The sequence below is a fragment of the Daucus carota genome, chromosome 4, assembly GCF_001625215.2.
Source record: "Daucus carota subsp. sativus chromosome 4, DH1 v3.0, whole genome shotgun sequence".
In the NCBI taxonomy this organism is placed as follows: Eukaryota; Viridiplantae; Streptophyta; class Magnoliopsida; order Apiales; family Apiaceae; genus Daucus; species Daucus carota.
This window is the reverse complement of record NC_030384.2, coordinates 35,786,053-35,808,771: the sequence shown is the minus strand read 5'-3', so window position 1 is coordinate 35,808,771 and position 22,719 is coordinate 35,786,053. Positions and strand designations below refer to the sequence as shown.

Below are 22,719 nucleotides of genomic sequence, written 5' to 3'. Positions count from 1 at the left end.
CAGTTTGTCTCGATAAGCGTGAAACGAGATATTTTGATTATTATATTCATCCTTATCTTGTAATAATGGCAATGGGACCCGCAGACCAATAATTGAGTTAAAAAGCCCCGTTTTGATGATTATCTCGAAAACCAGTACCGATTGGACCCCGCTTTATTAATATAAAGCTATTAAATACGTATTTTCATGTCATAAACGATCCAAAGGGGTACCAATTATTTGTAAATATAAATAGACCTTTCTAGAGCTGATTTTCACCCGTAAAATCATTCCACCAGTTTCTCTGCACGAATACCGAGAGAAACCGAGCGGTGTTCTTCGTGTTCTTCATAATCAAACGAAGATTTGAAGGCGTTATTGGAGTCAGAATCAAGCGTGCGAATAGTCAAATCGAAGATATCGAAGAATAGAACTCTAATCAATCATCAAAAACAACCTGAGATTCACAGGTAGGGAGTAATTGAAGCTTTAAGATTCGAATTATTAAGATTTAAATAGTGAATTTTTGCAAACTTGGTTGTTTGATTGTTTTGATGCTTCTATGTTGTAGAACGTGTTTTTCTCGTCGTTTTGGTATATTATATGTTGATTTTTGAGTTCCATAACACCTAGAAAAATGGGTTTGATTATTTAGTTGTGTTCTTGAATGTTCTTGAGTGTTCTTGGATATTTTTAATTGGAAATTGGGGGTTTGTAATCTGGTAGTTCGGGGTATGATTGGAAGGTACTAGCATGTGTATTTTGAGGTGTAGAATCGATTGGTAGCTTCAAATCGAGTGGAGGAGGTCTGGTCGTGTTCGTCGGAGAAGCTCAGCCATGGCGGCGTCGAGTTTTCTCGGCGGGATTTACGGCCAAATGGCCGATTGTTTGCTTAAAGTGATGGCACGAATAGGTTCCTGGTGGCCTCTAGAGTGATTCTGGAGATTCTGGGAGGCAGTGGTGGCCTCTGTGGCCGTATCCGGCGAAGTTAGTGGTGGCCGGCGGCAAATTGCCGTTTGGCCACCCAACTTGTAAAGATGATGAAGTGCAAGCACTGCACTTTCGTTTTTCGCAAACAGTCCATCAAACTTCTCAAAAGTTACACTTTTCACCCTGTGTTAAAAGTTTATGAATCTGACACTTTAAACCTTTTGATTTTAATTTTCAAAAATTGTTTTTATTTAATTATTTGAATTTCAAAAATAGTTTTTAATTATTTCTTTATTCAAAAATAAATCTAAATTAGTTTATTAATTAATTTTAATTAGTAATTAATTATTTTAATTGGTCAATTAATTTAAATATTAATTGATTAATTAATTTAATTAATTATTAATTGATTTTAATTGATTAATTATTTGGATTTAATTATTCCTTTTTGATTTAAAAATCCCAAAAATAGTTTCGAGCTTTGAAATATTTTTCTAAATTATTTTCAAGGCTCTATTATTGTTTATGAATGATTTCAAGTCCAATTTCAAGTATTTGGGACTTGATTATTTATCCGAAAAGTGATTCTTTTATCGATTTTAATTCCGAAAAATGTTTAAAAATTCCAGAAAATTCCCGAAAAATCATTTTAAACCCAGGAATTGATTTGAAATCAATTGGGATGGGAGACTTAATGTGTAATGTGTTGTCTGCTATCAGTGTAAGGTATTATATGTTGAGAGCGGAGTCAGAAAACGGTTGTGGTCATAACTTTTGATTCGTAAGTCGGAATCGAGTGAAACGAAAGAGAGATGAAAGCTTATAAAGTCTAGTTTGATATGACATAATATTATGATGGAGTCGAGAATCTGAATAATTTTTGTTAAATGTGCAAAATGTGATTATATGTTATTTGATTGCTATTAATTGATGATTACGTGATATATATGTTTATTCTTGATATTATATACATGATAAATGATTTGAATGACATAGTGTCATGACTTGACTGATATTGGATAAGAACATATGGATTATAGGAATTGAAATTGGTTGATTGGTTGTTGATTGAGAATAGGTTGATAGGTGGATAGTCTTATAAATAGACGAGACTCTGTCAGATTATCGATATGATTTATATGAGTTTTGAATTGTGACATACTATGTGGAGAATGATATGACTATATATTAGAGTCAAAGCATGATTATGTGTTAAGTGATATGTGATAGGTTTAAAGGGGTATATAAGTGGGTATCGGTATACGTGATATGTGTATGCGATATATTGTTTAGTGACTATAGTATTATCTTATTCTCATAAAGGATTTGGACGAGACGTGTACGCTGGAAGACGTCAGAAAGTCGGATTGGTATTGCAAAGCGAATAAGGGATGATTGAGTAAGCGAAGCGAAGTGGCGAATAGAGTATAGCTAGAGATGGTCTAGAGATTACGAGATGCATAGATTGTGAAAGTGGAAAGATGAGATAGAGATGTGAGACTGGAGTCAGATTTAAGGCAAGTATCCTACACCCTGCTTTTGGATATATTGCATATTCTGATCCATTCTTTTCTATATGTGTTGCAAGTATCCTAAACCTTTCTCTCGGATATATTGCAAATATTCAGATCCATTCCTTTGGTATATGTTTCAAGTATTCATACCTTTCTTTTCAATGTTCGAAAGTGCGAGTATTCTAACCCATTGTTTCTAATCTTCAAGTTTCTAAAGAATTTCCGTTTTACAAATTAATTCGAAGTTCAGATTGTCATTGAAGCATGTGTTGCTCAGTGATAGTTAGAGCTTTGAATGAATTGGGATCTTCTTGATTATTCAACCCGCCATTGTCATGCTGGTTTAGCAGGCTAAATTCAGTTGCTTAGCCGATAATGGAGGATACTGAATAGTCGAGGATTTCCTGAACTGTGATTTATGAAATGATGGATCATGATTTATGAATAGATTATTATCAAAGTTTGAATTGGAATTATTCTGTTGTTGATGATATTTATGATGATATTCTGCTAATTTATATTGGCTTCTTGAATTGAATTAGAGAATTGGATTATTGTTTTTATATAAACCTGTGGACCAGATTCGTGGTCATGTTAGGCCAATGAGTGCCTTGGATCCAGTGATAGAGCATGGCGGGGCCTGCTCGGGGTTAGTGCGGAACTGATCAGCTGCCTAACCTTGGTTTTAATTAAAATGTGATAGTCCAATTCAATAATTCTTTGGAAAGATTGAATTTCTCAGTTTAAATGCTGCAAGGTATTGTGAATTATTCTATACAATACCATGAACCCATGAACTCAGGTTGAATCCTTTTATATCTTGAACTCGTGAACTTCTATTATATCATTTCAGAACTATCATTGTTTATTATTACTTGCTGAGCATTGTTGCTCACCCTTGCTATTCCTTTCTAACCATTTCAGAAAGGCTTAAAGATGAGATGATTGATTGAGATTGTGAGTAAGGCTAATGCTAGGCGAGGAGACAGAGTTGAGGACCCAGTGGTCGAGGAGTGTTCAGGAAAATTGATGAGGTTGGTGCAAGCTGGAATAGTTGACAGTGATTCTTCTTATTGAGGATGATCTGATTGGTAAGAGATGTTGTGTAATAATAGTGGTAGATTCTAATTTCAATACTGTAACCTGGATGCGATCCTGTTGCTTTTAGGGGGTTTAAATGTTCTCTTTCGAATCAGTTATTAAAGTTTAAATGTTCTCTTGAAATTCTCCTATTATGGCTTTCAAGTTTGAAATTCAGGTTTTGAAATCATTCGATTTATGTTCTCATTCAAATCTTTTATTAAATGTTTTCAGGTTTTAAATTCTCTGATTTTTATTATCTTTTGAAAAAAAAATACAGGTTTTCAAAAGTGTTTAAAAATGGGTTTATGTGGTGACGTCAGAATCCAGGCCCCCGGATTCTCGGACCGTCACAGAAACCAAAGAAATACAAATCTTAGCATTTAAGTATTTAAAAAGTCCTAATTGTAACAAACAAATAATTACCATAAAATTCGTGAAAATAAGTGCACAGCACATTTAAAATTTTGTAACGTACATACGAATGCCATTTATGTGCAGATCTTACAGATACGGTACATGTGCAGGGTATACGGATACAGACATGTCCTCCTATCTCCACCCAAAATTTGTACTGTTCTCAACGGAAAGCTAGACTTGCGCTTGCTTTATACTCCCTCCGTTTCTTTTTTCTTTTCCTATTTGTAATGTCGGTACTGTTCATAACATGAGACAAATTACTAATTTACATCTAATATATAAAACTAAATATAGTCATGAGTGATCTTGTTAGATTCGTATTCACGAGTACTTTAATACGGTGAAGTTTTTATATTTAATGCTACTGCGAAATGAAAGATATTAACGATCAAAAGTGTGTATTGGCAAACGTGAAAAGTACAAACAGGAAAAGTATTTAGGGACGGAGGGAGTACTGTTTTGTTCATCCAAGCGCCAGGCTTTTGCTGGGTTCTTAACATATTCTTCCTTCTACGTATAAAGACAATTAAGTCACAACTCACGACAGCTGCTCCTCTTTAGAATATAGATAAATTAATTAACATATTAGAATTCACTGGTAACCATCAAAACGTTCGAAAGAACATGTTGGAGCAGGTTCTGATGGTTGAACGGGAAAAAAAATAGTAAAAACAAGATTGAATTGCAATCGAGCAGCTCCCAGATGTAATGAATGCACACCCGCGCATTCAAATGAAATGTTTATTCAAACTCTACTACAATTTTCCTTTATTCAAATGAAATACGACTTTAGAATCTAGGCAATAATCAACAGAAAAAAAACAATACACATTGTCCTCGTTTAGTCTTTACCATGATACCAGTCATGAACCTAAATGAACATACAATTACTTCATGAACAAATAAACTTCAATTTGCGAATAGTAGCTATATACTAACAGAATTCTGAAATTTGAGATTGATCATATAGGTATATATATGTACACATAGTTAGAGACAGTATTATAACCTACATTGCGTGAATATTATACCGCTCACTAGTCACTAGTCTACTTGCTTATATATTCTAACCTACCCCAGGAGATATGGTAGGATATAATCACTTCACTCACCACAGCTTGTAGTTGAAAGTCATTTCTGTGTGTGGAGCAATGTTCTTGGCAGCAAACAGCATAACATGAGGCCTGCTGGTGTCTTCATGGTCAAAGAGAACACACTTGGCATACAAATTGGGAGAAAAGCTATGCCTGATAAATCTTCCTACATTCCCAAACTTCACATTTTCCACATCATCGTTATCTTCTGAAAAGGAACTTGAGTCTTCAGTGCCATAGAAATTTCCAGCATCAACTGCTGATTCGTCGAAATCAATTCTTCCCTCCTCTTCCTTGAACTGAAGCAACTCTCCAACATACTCACAGATGAACCTCCCTTTTGAGATAAAATTTCTTGATCTAACACCCCAGCCCCCTGGTATAGTCTTGAAAACCTCTAGCTGGAGTTTGATACCATTTTGGCTCAGTCGATTTTTGCAACCTGAGGGACATTTGCAACAAGGACCACACTCGTAAACAATAGGCTCCTTTTCAGCAGTGGAAACACAATTGTTCACAGAAAATCTGCAATTATTCTTGATGATGCAAGGACATGGGTTATCTTCTGAGCACCCATCGAGACAATCACAGCCACTAGACCTGGAGACGACAAACTCCTGAGAGTGGTACATCATCTTAGTTGTGTACTTGAAAGGTGGAGGTTTCTCACAATCAATTATATTTACCAGACGAACTGGCGTATTTTCTTTCCCTTTGGAAATATCATTAAGAACCACAGAAGCATGCGATGCTTTGTTAAATTTCCTGGATCCTTTCATTGCGTCCAACCTTATAGGGTTCTGTTGTCCCTGCATTCTATTTAACTGAAACTTGTACACCAACCTCCCACCCGGCTCCACTTCATTCCAAAAATCAGTGACTAAATACAGCCCATCATAAATGAGTCGTGATTCCTTCATGATATTTTGACCACTTCGAATAACCCTCACCGGAGCTTTCTTATCTTTGCTATTCTTTAATGCAAGATTACCTCGTACTAATTTTTGATCTTCAGGTATACTGGAGCTGAACACATGATTTCCACCTTCGCCCATATAAGTCAAGACATCTGAGGATTCATTTTTATCACCATAGCGATCAGACGCAACAATGCTGGTGGCCAAAAGTTTTCCATCTATGTTCATATAATCTATGCCAGCAAAATAATCTTTATGTAGGCCAATAATGACCAGTTCAGCTCTTGACTGAAAGTGGTCACCAATTTCAACACCAGGTACAGCTCCAATAGATTTATTCACATTAAGCCATAAGTGTTTCTCTTTAAGTTGCCTTGCTGCCTCCATATACATCTTCACACCACCCTTTCTTTGTCCATTTGGTTTCATTTTCTGTTCTAGCTGAACCTTTTTTAAGGTATCTTTAAACAGATCTAATACCTTCATTACCTTGTCACGACAAAGATCTGTCTGGTCATCGTAGTTGGTTCCTCCAGTAATACTATTACCACCGACCAAATGGAACCTCGAATTTGATTGTAACCTATTCCTTTCGGATGACCAAACAATACTATGTTCTTCTCCAGCTTCCAGACTTTTCTCACATACAGATGGTCTAACTGACTTTTCAGACTGAGTAGCTTCTTTACTACCAGTAAGCCCAAAACCTCCCATAGCTTCCAAAGCATTTTCTGCTGATTTGCTTGTACCTTCATTATCTCGAAATCCTACCTTATTATCCATTTGTATAATCTCATGCAAAAGCCTACATTCCTCATCATCTAGATTCTTAGGAGGTGGTCGAGAATGCTTGTGAGGTATTTTCGTGATCTGGTTGTCAAAGTATATTGGCTCTGAAATTCCATCTAACCCCCCTGTTAACAATATAGCAGTTCTAATAGGTTTTGGCGGCCACATTACTACTTCTCTTCTATTTCTCCCCTTTGTAGGGTCAACAACCTTCTTATCACAAGACATCAATTGCTCTCTCGAGTTGCCTGTTGCAGGAGCTAGTGCTGATAAACCAGAAGACAGGGATGGTGTTATCTCTCTTGTCTCCCTTTCAAATTCCAGATATCTCACACGTGGCACAAGAGACTTTTGATGCTGATTTACTAGTAGGCGCTTGCCACAGCCCTGCCTAGAAGAGCCCTCACAACTGCTTGGTTCATGTCGGCGTTTCGAGTGCATCATTAGCAAAAAATTACTAATTTCGTCAATTAAGACTCAATTCAAAGCTCTGCACTATTAACCTAAAATATAAGAAGAAGTCTGTCAAAAGTAAATTCAATACCAGAAAGCATATCAGATATTAGACTTAAGAGTCAACAAACTCATAAACAACATAGCAGAAAATTCGATTACATGTCTAAATTAAACACATCCAGAAAACTCCGTATTCACGGACTCTCATCTTCAACATACAAACATTACAACTCCAGAGTAAGAACATAGAACGAATACATGCCAAAAATGTGTATAACTTATCTTAAGCATAAATACCATGTCTCCATATAAACAAGATTTGCATGCAATTCAACACATCAAACATGTGAAAAGCATCTCCCGAGGTAATTTTACTAACACAGTATCTACGGTAACTACGCCATGTCCTCCAGCTCGTGATCTCTCCTTCAAACTCAAATACATCATTCTACAACTTATCCAAAAATTTAACAAAACAAAAACACCGCTTTTACAGTTCTCTAATTCAAGTCATCAATTACAATAATCATTCAAACACGACTATCAATCTCTTCATGCAGCATTAGGTAAAATAAAAACCTAAAATATTATTTTTTTTTTAAAAAAGGATAAGAAAAGGTACTAACACACAGGACTCGTAATCACTGCAGAGAATCAAACAGAAGCGAAACAAACAATCAGCGAACAAGACGATTACAAAACGCAGAAGACGAATGATGCACAAAAGTCGTACTGTAAAAACGAGCATAAATTAAGAACTTCATATACACACGTATTAACATAATAATCACAATACAAAACTCTCAAGTAACGTACTTACCAAAAATAGTTGCAGAAATGTTGAGAACTTGCTACAAACCAGAAGCAAGATGCGAGGAAGACGAAGAGTTAGGGCACAGACTGAGACGAAAGAGGAAGAGAATGCCAAGAGACTTGTGTATTGGGAATCGTGAACATAATACATTCAAAACATTGAAATTATAGATACAAAGTATACATACAAATTTGCTTGTTTCGTGTGACAGTGCACTTTGTTTCAAATACTTGAAAATGTTCACTAATAGCATGTCATTAATTCTACAGCGCTACACTCATTGTGACGTTTTTTCAAATTTTTATCGTGCGGTTCTTTTCTTCAATTATTTTTACTAGCCGTGGATATATTTATCCCGTCGTTCTTTTGCTTTGATTATGGTTATAATTTTTTGCATTTCATTTTTTTTTCTTTTTTCAAATTCGATTCTCAGTTTGCTTTGATTATGGTTATAATTTTTTGCATTTCATTTTTTTTTCTTTTTTCAGATTCGATTCTCAGTTTATTTCGATCCTAGGACCCCAGCACAAAAGATTTTGTAGGTCCTGAGTTTCAATAACTATATGATGTATAGATTGTTCTTTTAACATTCCTTCAACTTTATATAAAATATAGAACTGTAAAAAAGACTTTGCGGCTTCTTTTTTTTTTAAGTTCTAGCTTTAACTTAATTAAAATTATATTATAATTAATGTGTGTGTGTAAGTGAGAATTTAACAATTTTCTTAACATAACATTATTTGATACTGTTATTGTAAGATTTTATATTAGATTTAAATTCTATATTTAATTTTTGAATATAGATGAGATTCAATATTAAATCCAGTATATTAATTTTAATTATTACTAAATTTAGCGATTATGATCTCAAAAAATTGCATTTATGAAAGTTGAGATAATTAACGTTGATGAAATAGTTCACCGCCGGACTCTTGTTGACTAGATATTGCAACGATTTCTTGAGTTTATGAGATAGGTTTCGTACCTGGTAAATTTTGCATGTGTAAATCGCATTTAAACTCCCTGAGACAACCGAAATGCCCACGAGAATTATGTTCCCGTAATCACTTCCAATGTGAGAATAAAGAATAGAAATTATAGAACAAACCTATTAGGAAATTGAACAGGGTGAAAGTGTTAGTGTTGTAAAGGAGAGAACAAAATATTTCCAAATAAAATGGTTGGACACGACTAAGTTTCCACATCACTGATGTGGAGTCAATTCTAACCGATTTTCAATTATTATATTCGAAGTAGCAAGTTGCAGGTGTCTCCTTTTTTGGCTGTGAGAAAGCTTTGTTTTGCATGTCTTTTAATTTTAATTTAAACGGATACCCAAATGCCCCAGCCGCGTGAATTAATACCCGAGAATGTTTGATTCAGATTTTAAAAAATGTAAAAAAAAATTGGGTTATCCAATTGTGATTTTAAAATATGCTACAACATCGAGTGATATTTAACCAGAATTTTAAATTATTCTTCAAAATCTGATTGTATTCAATTGATATTGTTTAAAATCCATAAAATCTTATGATATGCAAACACTAATAAATTTTTTTGCATTTCATAAGATGATAGATTTTGTTGAATTATTTAGTGTGTTTTAAGATTTTAAAATCTCATCAAAATCTATTAGATTTTGAAATATTGTACTTACATCCTGAAAAATATGCATCAAACCTGCGACATTCTAACAATAATCCACACAAAATTAAAATCAAATATAATTCATTAAAATTCATAAATTAAAAATAACTAATTCTATTTTCAAAAAAAAAAAAAAACTATTCAATCCAATCTCAATACACCCCTAGAATTCTGATCTAATTAAACGCTTGTCTTATACGTGAAAAACACAGGATTGAAATAATTGATCATACATGTTTTTAGATACTGTTTGGGGTTGTTGTTGCAGACAACAACCGCAGTTTTTTGCTAAAAAACATGTGAAAATTGTTTGGTAAATCTAAAAGCAGCTTTGCTAAGTAGCAGTTTTTAGCTGAAAAGCTGCTTTTAAAAATAGCAGATTATCACATGCTTTTGGAAAAAGCTGTTTTCAGCTTTTGCAGAAAGCTGTTATAAATTTCACTATAAAAACTTACCAAAAAAATTATTTTTTTATATTATAACTCAAAATTAGCAAGTATAAAAAAAAATACCAAACAGTTATCTGATTTCTACAACAGCACTTTTTTTACCAGCACAGCAATTCTTAACAGCACTACCTTTATTTCAATTGATCCTAACTTGTTTTTTTAGAACAATGGGCTTTTTAGCACATTTAAGTCCTTTAATTATGGGGTCGTTTGGATTAATTTAAAATAAGTGACTTCTTACTTATAGTAAAGAACTGGAGCAGAAGTGAGAAGTGAATAAGTTAATAAAATATTTGAAAAATAAGCAGAAGCTGTGAGAGAGAAGTTAGAATTCTCAGCTTCTTAAAAGTGTATCTACTTTTTTACACAAACGGGTCAAAAAAAACAGAAGCACAAAGCACTTTCTACTTTTCGCAAACAAACACCACATGTATATTTTGATCTTTTTGATGCGTTGCAATTTATAGAGTCGGGTGACAACCTACTTTATTCTACACTTTCACTATTACAGGCTAGCTACTCACTGGCATCAGGAAAGTCTGGCAACAAGATATTCTTGTTTTGCTTTTCCACATTGAAAATTTTACTTTTAATTTTTCCGAGATGTTTACTCGGTTAAGTCTTGGACAGATTTAACTTAAATCGGTTCAATAATCATGGGCCAGAAATTAAGATGAGCCACTTCCAATTACGATGATATTGGATTGAACTTTATTTCTCATATATTTCTCATATTTATCTATGTTCAAGTAATTAAATATAAATATATAAGATTAGATGAATAGTAGGAAACATATAATACTCATAACAATTTTATTAATATTTTTAAATTATTTCTACTAACTTAATTTTTCAAATTAAATATATTAATTTTCACGCTAACCAAAACACATTGATACTCCGCGAACCAAACGATGGAGCCTTATCCTAACTGATTGCTTTATATATAGATGCTCAACAATATAAAGTATAAACAATGTCGCAAGGTATAATTTTATTCACAATGCTTTGTACTGTTCAATCAAACGAGAAGCGTGAAGACGAGATGTTGGAACAATGGTACATCCTAGACTCCGCAAGTAACCAATCTGCAATTGTCAAAAGAACATATAGATATAGGGAAGTCCAGGATATTTCGCAAGAAGGAAAAAAGAAGGAAGTAGCCTTTCAAAGATGTTAGATTATATATGATATAGACTTCTTTGGTACCTGTTTAGGAGTAGGTTCTGATGAACCCATTGCATTTTCAATCCTTTGCTTCAGAAAGTGTTCCTAAATGTAACGATAATACATCCTTAAACCACAGATCACATTTGAAGAAATGAACATACTATCTAACACTAGTTTGTCGAGGAATCACTAATAGTGTGTGCGTATAAACTATCAATTTCTGTAGCCTAACGTCAAATACTTTGAAATGGATCTTTTGAAGGTGCGCGCCTGATGGAGCATCTAGTGTAGTAATTGTTTGCTTGTATTTGTGCTTAGTTACGAAAACATGCAGCTATAAACTGTAAGAACAGCTATCATACTTTTAAGTTTGAGTGAGGTTCATACTCTTATTCTAATAAGTACAATTATAGCATGGACAAGCTGATAAGTAATAGAGTAAAGGTTTTCTTGAATGTTAAGAAATGAAGTTACTAAATGGCTTAAAGTGGAGAATAACTACCAACTAGTATAACTCAGCATGTAGATAAAGTCATTGTCAATTATAATACCTGCTTCTCCTTCATTATGTAAGCACGCTGGTCAGCAGGAATTCGTTCCCACTGTAGAACCTATTATTAATATAAAATTTTAATTTTCAGAAGTAGTTGCAATGTACGTTAACAATTATCGAAAAGTTGAAAGTATCGGCCATTATAGCCGTTGAGACTTGACAGCGATCAACAGAAAATTACTTAACATCTAATTTGAAATCTTTCTCAATACCTACAAATACTTACATATTCTGCATATTGAAAGGCCTCATCAGTGCTCAAACAGGACTTCAGTTCACGCAATACATCCTGACAAGGAAGACCAGAAGAGTGTTGATATTATAAATGTATCTACTAAACATTTTTTACTAAAATTCCAAGCTAAAAGCATTCTCATTGGAAGCTCGCTATCATAATGAACTACAATATCCAAGACATATTGGCCATTGTCAAGAGGAAAAAAAATGTATTTCAAGTCCATATAATAAGAAAATATATAACTGGCAAATTTAAAAAGATTAAAGAATAATAATAACATTGGAGTTAACAATTGCTTCATCGATAAAATGTAAGTTGAATACATCATTAAATTTAAAGCCACTTGGTAGAAACTATGATGCAAGAAAGTAAGGAATGGTATAACCTTGTGTGTACTCTTTCTAATTCTCAGGCGCTCATCAATCACAAAACCGACCTGTCCAATCACATGGTCAGGAGTCAGGATATATGCATGCATATACTATCATTACCATATATTTCGATTTCTATTTCTACACATATTTAGGACACAAAATGTAAATTTAAACAGTGTATGTATGACTTCAAGTGGTTAACTACTCACCGATATTACAGATTTATACTCTTCCAACATTGGTAGGCAAAGAACTTATCATTTTCCCATAGGAAAAGAGTAAGAAAATATTACCTTGTCAAGTAACCTTTTTGGTTCCTGAAATGCTGCCTTCTTGGCCCATTGATGGAACAGGTGGGAAACAACACTTCGATCCTCTGTACTAAATCTATAATTAATAGATATCAAATTAAGTTATCCAATATCATTATAGAAATTCCATTCAGTGCATAAAAGTGTCATATAGATAGATGAACCTTCTTATAAAACTGTTTCCATTGCATGCCTGAATTAGTTCCATTGAATCTTCGGAGGCCTCATTTACTGAAATACTATTAGATTCATCAGGCATCATATCTGTCTCAGTAGATTCACTTTTAACTGGTATCCCATTGTTCACGTAATCGAGAGTCTCTACTGGGAGATCCCCACAAAAAGTCTGTTGATTGTTTAGGATTTCCTCATCCTGAAAAGACAGCATAAAATGTCAAGTGATATTAGTTGTATATCAAACATTCCAACAGCTGTGAGGAACACGAATATATTTTAAAACATTTAACATGAACCATATAGGAAGATGATGTCTGTATAGACATTGACTATGAAGTACACCACCCCCTATAAAACGGAAGATGCATTTGTTTTTGTGGCTATGTTACTCGGACTCGGCTAGAAGTGTCCAACCTGGATACGTGTCCATGTGTCGGACTCGGTAATATTTTGAAAAATGTACATGTTTTTGGCCTAAAATAAGTGTCCGAGTCCAAGTGTCCATGTCCGAGTGTCGAGCGTCCAACACGGGTACTTCGAGGCAACATGAAGGTGGTGGATTGGGGGTTGTATATCTTTGACATTTTGAGATGTACACATATCCCCATATTACCAATTTTAATAACCCGTGCTACCGATGTTTAAACTTTGAGACACCATAAAGCGCCACAATTATGGTCAAGGCTGTGGGCAAAAAAATGCTATCCTACCTTGATGAGGTGGTTGTAAGAGTTTATATAACCAAACTAAAATAAGATAAGATGAGACAAAAATGAAGAAAATAGAAAGAAACAAAAGTCTTTTGGAAAATTGCTATTCATAAGAACTGGGATAAGTTCATCTAGTTATGTAAAAACAAATATTAAAGTAACATGGAAACAGTTGTGCTGAATAAATGCTTTTATGTAAGCGAAATTAAAAGGAGGCAAACCTCGCCCTCTTGGAGGTGCTTAGGGATTTCCTTTAGAAACCGTGAAGGTTGAAGGACCTGAAAGAAAAACCATAACCCTAATGTCGACAAATAATATTGGAAATTGAAGAAGAAAATCAAACTCGATGCCATGAAAAAACCTGCCAACTGGAATCCATAAGGACATAAAGAATGAAAAGTTTTTTCTTTGCACGAGTCATGGCTACATACAGCAAACGCCTTTCTTCCTATATGTATTCAAAGATAAGTGTATCAAATACTTGAGAAGAATATGAAGCTTCTAATATCGAAAAACAACCAGATGTTGTCTGAATAGTTTTATGCTTAAGCATTCTCACCTCGAGAGATAAAGCAGATCCATGTGTAACACCATTACTTTCGTGCAACAGCGGGATCTCAGACTCATTTGCCTATAACAATCATCCATATATTAGTTAGTTGCTTATTATAAGGCAAATGATATTGATCATTATTACAAGGGACAAACCAGAGCCATATGCACGACCATTATTTTTTGTTTTGCATGGAGGTTGTACATATGGTCATAACATACAAGGTAGTAGATCATCCTGTCTCAGAATTTTTGCCAACAAAGCATGAAATGCTTTGTAACTTGTCCTGGATTAGGAATAACCAGATACGTTTATTTATTGCTAAGCTGTCAATCTGAAATTGATGACAGGATATATGCTTTAATTCATCCTCTTTCAGGACAGTTCAGCAGTATAATATAAACTCGATATCTTAACCAATTTTACAAATATATACACAAAGAAACAGAGAGGGAACAAGCAATTGTTATCAATGAATAAGCCTGAATAGGTAAATTAATAATAGTTAGGGAGCAGTTGGTTCGTCTTTGGGAGACGGAATGGAGTTCTAGACAACTGATTAAGAATACTACTTGTTCTTAGTAGGCATAAACGTGGTCACTAGATAAGTCTAAAGTTTAACGAAAGCAATTATATTATTGATTGCACATTTCTTTCTTAGACAAAATTGTAAGGTGAAGCACATAGTACAGCACAAAAACAATTTAGAATGAGAAGATTTAATGGTACTAATCATACCTTCACTATAAAGACAGTGTCCCACTCCAAGCCTTTAGACTGAGATTCAAGATAGGTAAGGGTTGGTAATATAGACAAAGCACGCATTAATTCAATTTTGCGGCAGGAACATGATGTATGACAATGTGAGCGAAAAAAGAAACCTGATGGATGGTGGTAAGGGTGACAGAATGTTCATTTTCATGTCTCCTAGAACGAAAATTCTCTCTTTCTCGGACAGATATATAATCAATAAAACCCTTTAGTAGATCTATGCACCCTTTCTCTTCTGCTGCATTTTTTGTCCTTTCAGTTGCACTCTTCTCCAATTTAAGATATTCAGAGACATCATCTAATAGGTAGTGGAGCACCTGCATTCAAGAGAAACAGATGTTCACTAGATTTACACAGTTTATTAGAGCTTACCACTGTTGCTCAATCATTGGCTTCAATAATTACAGGTCTTACTGAACTCACTTGATCTTTTAACACAAATATATGAAATGACTGGGAATAAGTTTTAAAATTTACAGGTATTATTCTTTGGCATTTACTTACTCCTATACATTTAAACCTCACCTTCAGATTTTTAATTTTTTAATTTGGGATTAAATGGTTGAGAAACATTGTCATAATATGATTGTAATATATATTGGCATAGGTAAAATACTTGATACTCCCATAAAGGTCAAGACATACCGATCTAAGGTCATTGTCTTCATTCAACAACTTTCCTCCATCAACATCTATTACTGCCCTTTGTTCAAGAAGGTATTTCTACAAAATAGAAGATAAAGAGCACACTTATATTTTTGATTCCAGTGCTCAGAAATACATGTTATAAGGAAAAATATATACCATTGGTCGAGAAACAAACAGTACAGAGTAAACACACTTTCATGTGTGCACAAACACAAATATATTAATGTTTATATATACAGAAAGAGAGAGGCCTGCAAGAGAGAAACATATCCAATGCACATTTACTAGACATCACAGAATTGATTGTTTAGGAGGCAAAAAAAATGTTTTTTCAAAGCCAGGTCAACTATATTATATTACCATATCTACTATATTATAATGTCTTTACAGCTGCCGTTCATGTCCTACAAAACAAACTCACAGATTCTAGCTACTTTACAAGCCCATAATAAATTAAGATTGTCGTCCGAGTATTTTATTAATTGATATTTAAGAACATCATAGACTGAGTAGTAAGCATAGGGCATACAGAGACAAGCACATCCTAAATATCTAATATCAAATTTTGTAATGAACTTAGTACGTAAAACTGCAAACAAGATGCCCTCAATCAAGTTGCTACTCCAATATTGATGTGAAAAGACTTGACCTGAGGTATCATGTTTGCCACCGAACTGATTACAGCTGAAATTGACTGTTCCTGTTAGCATCAATAAGAAAATTGAAGATTATTACTAGAATTTCTCTTGAACAAAAATGTTTTCAATAATTAAAGTGGGATAAAATTTGAAGCAAGAAATGCTTATTCTGTACAAGAAGGTTCCTCTGTTCCTCCTAAAAATACATTAAACTTCCTTTCGCCTTACTGCTTGGAAATATGTATAGTACACTAGTTTTAGAACTGTTACTGTTGCTGCTACTATTAAATTAAGACATGGTAATGGGAGTACATCAACATAAAACATGCAACCAGATAACATCTTATTACCCGATTAACAAGTTTCAATATCATGTCTAAAGTGAGCAACACTTTGCGACCTTGGGTAAGCTGACTCCTGTAATCAATAAAACATAATCACGATGTTAATTGTTAACAGATATCACACATGCAAGTAGTTCGATACTCTATTTGACGAACCTCTTGAAGGTACCAGAGATCTTTGCACTAAATATGTCACGAGCAGCAGATATGAAGGTGCATCTCCTTACAGTTGAAATTTTGTCAATGTGTTCAATTACCTTCAAATTTGAAGTGGGAGAACAGAACATTAAACAGAAACATGCATGAGAATCCTATACTTTCACAAGGAAATATGCGGTAAAGAATGATAATTAATTAAATGGAAAGATATAAGGAAAAGCATTATTGTTTACTAGTATTTATCACCTTTTTCTTCTCCTCTTTCTCGAAAGGTAGCAATGCCTTAAATACCCGACGAAATGAATCATCATCACAGCCAGGTAAGGTTGTATTAAGCATGGACATAATTGATTTAACTACCTATAACAGAGATAGACATTAGCAATCACAACTAAAACATCTAACTGTCTATAAAAAAATGTGATGTCAAAATCTCCGTATCGTCAAATCTATCAACTAACCAGATATTAAAATCATAGTAACATGAACAAAGTGGCCTTGCGGGTCATATTGATAAGAGAACACAGTGATAACTAACACTACAGTTTCAAGATTATACAAATTAGGCAGCATCAAAAACATGTTTTTTTATTATAACTATACTCATGCTACGATGCACTTGCAGAGCGGACCTAGATTGGTGCCTCCATCGTAATCAGAACAAACATGTAATAAATTATGAAAACAGGGAAACACTAAACCTTTTTTCTGTAGAAAGCCACACCATGGATGTTAAACGGAATGTTTCTATCTCGGAAGGCTTTCTGGAAGATTTTTCCTGACACCTAAAGCAACAAGCAATTCAACAAGCATCCCAACAATCTAGGAGCAGTCAAAAATAAAGATCACCAAAGCTTAAACAGTAATATCTTGACCTGCCTCCGGTAGAGAACAGCTACATTTCCAAAGGAATTATTAGATGTGCCATCAGAAGTATTTTCTAAGATCTTATCCACAACAAATGCACATTGTGCATCCTCGTTACAGCATTCCTTGACAGTGATCTATGTAAATGGATGCGTATCATCAATCACTAATACTCAACCTGATCAAATAAAGAAACAGCTCTCTTGATCACTTTACCTTAGATCCAGAAGAATTATCTGTAAGTACACGTTTTGTTTGGCTACGCTTTGCATTATTTCGTATTAGGAAAGATGCAGCTTCAATGATGCAGCGAGTTGAACGATAGTTTTTATCTAATCTTATCTGAAAAAAGAGAAATAGAGCAACATGCTGAAGTAATATGAACTTATTCCAAGTATGCTAAGCATGATCTGTAGATCTGATTGAGTTGCAGAAAATTCCCACGAGGAACAGAACATCAACAAAATAGAACCTTTTTTTGGTAAATAACAAACCTCTTTGTACATTGGAAAATCTTTACGGAATGAATTGAATCCAAAAGCGTTTGCACCATTGAAGCTAAAAATGGACTGCAAGATAGCAAATGGCTTTTCAATCAGAATATTTTTATTATTGTTTACTGAAAAAACATTGTGTCGAAAGGAGATTATGAAATTTCAAAATAAGGAACTGGGACTTCATATATCAAATGAACCTGATCTTCATCGCCCACAATAGTTATTCTGTTATGGGATGCAAGAGTTCGTAGCAAACTATATTGCATGGCACTAGTGTCCTGAAACTCATCAATAACAATTGCTTTCCAAGATTCCTGGCACTCCTTCAGCACTATTAGAAAAAAGAACAATTTTTAGATAAATTAGAAATATTATAACTCCTTTTCAAGTATTAAATAACCCAAGATGATATGAACCTTCAGGAAAATCAGTTAGTAACTTCACTGAACAAGTGATCAGATCATGGTAATCCAGGGCATTACAAGATTTTAAAATGTTGCTGTAGTTTTGAAGAATTGCAGCCTGTTCCAGATTTACGCATAAGATTAGAGACATGACAATTAATTAAATAACACAAATTTCGTACTTTCAACTTACTCCTATCTCATTCCCCAACTTCTGAAAGTCCTGTGAATTCTTTCCTGAAGCTTTAGCCTGAAAGAAATAATATTTGCATTGTTGTAGCTATAAGATGCAAACTAGAGACGCACAGTGCTTACAGGTATAGAGTATTTAATATATTTTATTGTGATCCATGGGATTAAACTATTTTATAACTATCATTCTATCAATTACCGCTTAACACCTTATAAGTTATAAGTACTAATTATGCGAGAAAGGAAGCAAGTTCTTATAACTAAATAGCAAGTATCCCACAAAAAATTATTACCAATTGTGGCTCTTGTAATCTTGTTGATCTCCAATACGATATATTGATATGGTGTCTCCATCCATTTTATTGTAAACACTCAGTGATGAATATATACAAAAATACATTATAATATATTTATTGTAATTTGTATGTAATGAATTAGCACACTATTGCATAATATCTCTAGAATAAAATTAAAAACATTACCACTAATCATGAAAATAAAATTCATTACATAATATGACGATAAGAGATTATCACATCTAAACACCTAGCAAAGATGAGTAGCAAGTTTTAGAATACAATATGATCTTGGTAAGCCCCCCTCCCAACAACATGAGGTTTTACGAGAACTGGTCACTTAACATGGTATCAGAGCTAGTCTCGCAGGGAGACTTCAGTTCAACTCCCTGGACCACAATATGGGTCTAAAACAATTGTACTTGTAGGCAATATACTTTTTGTTAATATAACATTTGAAAGGCGTTGAACAAATTTATTCTGAATTAGGCAGTCAAGTAAGATTAGCATATATATCGTGTTATGTCATATGTGTAATATCTATAACACAAGCAATTAAAAATAAATCTATCATAGTTTAACTATAAGCAGCAAAGTGGTCTGATATAATTTAATCAAATACCATAAGCACAATTTGATGATTTAACACCAACCAAGCAAGGTCTAACTCCCAAGTACATAATAAGAGACAGCAGGTCAAGCACGATGAAGTTCTTTTTACTTAAAAAGATAATCATCATAATAGTGCAGCAGCAAAAAAAAAGGGAAACTTACCTGAGTCACAAATTTCAGCCATTTTTTGGCCTTATCTTTAGAGAACTGGGGAGAATTTATGTCATTAGACTCTTTACCTAGTTTGCACATATTTTCACCATCTTTCCCATTATTTCCATTGTCCAACAGGCGAATAGCCTCTATGATAGCTCTTCTTTGTTGCCCTTGCCCATAGATCAAGAATTCAGGGGTACGTTCTAACCTGATTGGATGAGCCAAAGTTTAGTATATAATAAGATGAGTTATTGAGTTATTACCAACAAGATTAGGTTAGGCTATAGTCTTGAGAGTGTATAATTAATATACCAATAGCAAGCAATAACTATTGTTAACACATTAAAGATAGTATAAACCATATTAGTTAAATCCAATATATATTTCTGTGAGTGATTGAGAAGGAGCTAAGGGGCGTTAAAACATTCAAACAAAAGATCATATTAAGCATGTCAAGTTGAAGATATGCTGTGATCGGAACACTATAGATATAACACTTTCAATAATTTTCTAATACGCTCATTGGCAGACAGTGTTACATTGGCTAATATTAGAGGCAGAAAATATAAAAAGAATAAAGCCCTAGATATGTCTAATAATCCAGATTCCCTAAATTTAGGAGCAACTAAGATAGAATCATCAAATGTAAAATAAAGAGTTGAGCTTGAGACAGCATACTAGTATAGACCATTTTATGAAAATGGCTGGGGGCTAATACAGGGATTTGCATATTCACTCTAAGCATTTAATTCACTACATTTCTAGTAATATTATAAGAAATTGAGGGTAAAACTTTAGTTACATCATACACTTTATTTTAACTAAAACCATCACATTAAATGTGTAGTGTGATGTGCACCTTATACGGTGCAAGTTAGTTGCTTACTTTTCAGCTTGTGAACGACATAATTGCAAAGAAAATGAGTGGAATGTGCTGATCATCAACTCCTTAGATACTTCCTTTCCAGCCACTGCTCCTATACGATCTCTCATTTCAGAGGCAGCAGCCGTAGTAAATGTCATGGCTAGTATGTTGGAAGGACTAATGCCCTTAAATTGATACCGAAGATAATGGAAAGTAAGCACAATGAAAATAAATATATAAAGAATAATATGTCAAGCAACTTAAAAATCAATTAGCCTGGTGCCTCCATAATTAACATGATAACATGTTTATCAAATCATTCAGTATTATAGCGTTACCTCATTAAGCAGCATAAGGACACGCCCAACCATTGTTGAAGTCTGGAGAACAAAACCAGGAAAAACATTATAATTGGACAAAATTAAAACATGATAAAAACAAAGAAAGAGAAAAAAAGAAGTGCACAGACCTTACCGCTTCCTGGTCCGGCAACAATGACTAGAGGTGTTGAAATGTCACTACAGGCTGCTTCCCTTTGCTTGTCATTTAAAGACTGTATATACTTTGCATATGCCTCGGGCATGCTGCTAGTTTTTGAAGTTTCAGATACTTTAGACCCGTCTTCTACACAATCCAGAACATCAGTGCAATCCAAAAGCTCTCCAGATTTTAGACTTTCCACCATACCAATTGAGCCGACATTGGTTTTACAGTCCCCGTCATCAATTTCTGCACACTGCCCATTCATTTGCACATTGCCAACCATCTCATCTGTACAAGATATCACTCTTGGCCTATTCTCACATAAAGCATCAATTTGTTGTAAGATAGACTCATCAAATTCTTCGTCCAAGAAGCCAAATGACTCCCTCAAACAAGGATACCCCACTTGTCTCACAGGAGTAATGTAAGAGTTCATCCTGGAACCATCGCTCACAGTCACTGTACTTAACGGACCAATAGAGCTACCCTCACTGGATTTGATGATATCATGCTGTGTGCTTGGTCTTTTACGTATATCCGCAACCGGTTTATTTTCAGCTGAGACACCGTTACTTAATCCACTTACATTTCCACCTACACCAGCAGAAAATGAACTTCCATTACATTTTACTTGTCTAGTCGGGGTTTTGAAAGGATCACCAGTCTTTCCGTTCTCGTCCACCTTAATCATTTTCCCCACACTCAAATTAACTGGGGCACGATCACCTAATCCAACCCTACTAGTAGTCATGTTCCCAGAACACAAACTCCGGTTAAAATCAGGCCTCTGAGTTGTGCTTTGATACGAACCAACCCCCTTTCCAAACTCAGCACAAACAACCTCTTTCGTTAAATTACCCCCGATACCCCCACTCAATTCAATTCCATTGCCAATTACAGGTTTAACCGAGGTTCTAAACGTATCCCAACCACTCCCTTGCTTTAAGGGAACATTTACTTCATTTCCACCAACACTTTTCCCAATCGTATTCCCCAAACCATCTCCAATACACTCACTATCCAATAACTTAGCACTCTCCCAAAAACTCGGGTTTAAATTGTTGGACGAAATGTCCGAAAGAGGAACCCTCTTATTCACCGGAACCGGAACCGAAGCCGGACAACAATCAATCTCTTTGGCAACATGTTTTCTAAAACAGGATAATAACACATACTTAAATAAATTAAAACACAAATAAATAGACACAAATAAAAAATTAAAAAAAAAATACAACAATCATGTAAACAATATAATGTCACTTTATACGTATCGTATAGCGCTTACTTAAGCAAAAGCTGATCGGAATCACGGCGTCGTTTCCGATCAAGAATGGCCTTAGCAGCTCTGTAATTTTGCGAAATTCGAGACCGTTGCTCGGCTGATAACACGCTGCCTTCGAGAGATGAATTGTGTTTATTTTCCATGTTGAACACGGAGATGCAACGCAGAAATGATCAGAGAAAATATTAGAATTGTTGATTATAAACTTATAAACCCTAGAAGGCATTTAAGTTTTGGCTCGTTTGTAAACCAGGTTTTAAATTTGTTTTTTCCCTCCGTTGGGTATTTATCTTGAAATTTGGGCTTTTCAGGGCTGGGCTGTACCGCTTC

The 22,719-nt window shown here is 34.4% G+C and overlaps 2 protein-coding genes and 1 long non-coding RNA gene across 3 annotated transcripts; 1 reads left to right on the top strand and 2 right to left on the bottom strand.

Moving 5' to 3' along the window:
* Positions 1–64: 64 nt before the first annotated feature.
* On the top strand, positions 65–3,647 carry LOC135151972 (uncharacterized). Its single transcript, XR_010290987.1, has 3 exons — positions 65–449; positions 2,233–2,426; positions 3,348–3,647. It is a non-coding gene; the product is annotated as an uncharacterized LOC135151972 (long non-coding RNA).
* Positions 3,648–4,859: 1,212 nt separating this feature from the next.
* LOC108216908 (histone-lysine N-methyltransferase, H3 lysine-9 specific SUVH5) lies at positions 4,860–8,145 on the bottom strand. The gene is made up of 2 exons (XM_017389770.2): positions 8,000–8,145; positions 4,860–7,226 (listed from the first exon to the last, which is right to left on the bottom strand). The coding sequence occupies exon 2, from the start codon at positions 7,165–7,167 to the stop codon at positions 5,032–5,034; it is 2,136 nt and encodes a 711-aa protein (XP_017245259.1). The 5' UTR covers positions 7,168–7,226; positions 8,000–8,145; the 3' UTR covers positions 4,860–5,031.
* Positions 8,146–11,011: 2,866 nt separating this feature from the next.
* On the bottom strand, positions 11,012–22,651 carry LOC108216056 (ATP-dependent DNA helicase SRS2-like protein At4g25120). The gene is made up of 29 exons (XM_017388717.2): positions 22,393–22,651; positions 21,094–22,258; positions 20,963–21,004; positions 20,646–20,809; positions 19,766–19,967; positions 18,697–18,753; positions 18,516–18,621; positions 18,297–18,430; positions 18,097–18,171; positions 17,819–17,944; positions 17,611–17,739; positions 17,437–17,520; positions 16,982–17,095; positions 16,733–16,833; positions 16,583–16,649; positions 16,244–16,294; positions 15,592–15,669; positions 15,057–15,263; positions 14,914–14,952; positions 14,182–14,253; positions 13,984–14,070; positions 13,844–13,900; positions 12,900–13,108; positions 12,718–12,811; positions 12,436–12,486; positions 12,039–12,101; positions 11,811–11,870; positions 11,299–11,361; positions 11,012–11,177 (listed from the first exon to the last, which is right to left on the bottom strand). The coding sequence occupies exons 1-29, from the start codon at positions 22,530–22,532 to the stop codon at positions 11,088–11,090; spliced, it is 3,927 nt and encodes a 1,308-aa protein (XP_017244206.1). The 5' UTR covers positions 22,533–22,651; the 3' UTR covers positions 11,012–11,087.
* Positions 22,652–22,719: the final 68 nt, after the last annotated feature.

Excerpts from the sequence above, each read along its gene's own strand:
- LOC108216908 (XM_017389770.2), bottom strand. The coding sequence starts at position 7,167 with ATGATGCACTCGAAACGCCGACATGAACCAAGCAGTTGTGAGGGCTCT.
- LOC108216056 (XM_017388717.2), bottom strand. The coding sequence starts at position 22,532 with ATGGAAAATAAACACAATTCATCTCTCGAAGGCAGCGTGTTATCAGCC. Across the intron at positions 17,521-17,610 it reads CTGTTCTCTACCGGAGGCAG|GTGTCAGGAAAAATCTTCCA; the intron begins GTCAAGATATTA and ends TTGTTGCTTTAG. Across the intron at positions 12,812-12,899 it reads GGAAACAGTTTTATAAGAAG|ATTTAGTACAGAGGATCGAA; the intron begins GTTCATCTATCT and ends TATTAATTATAG.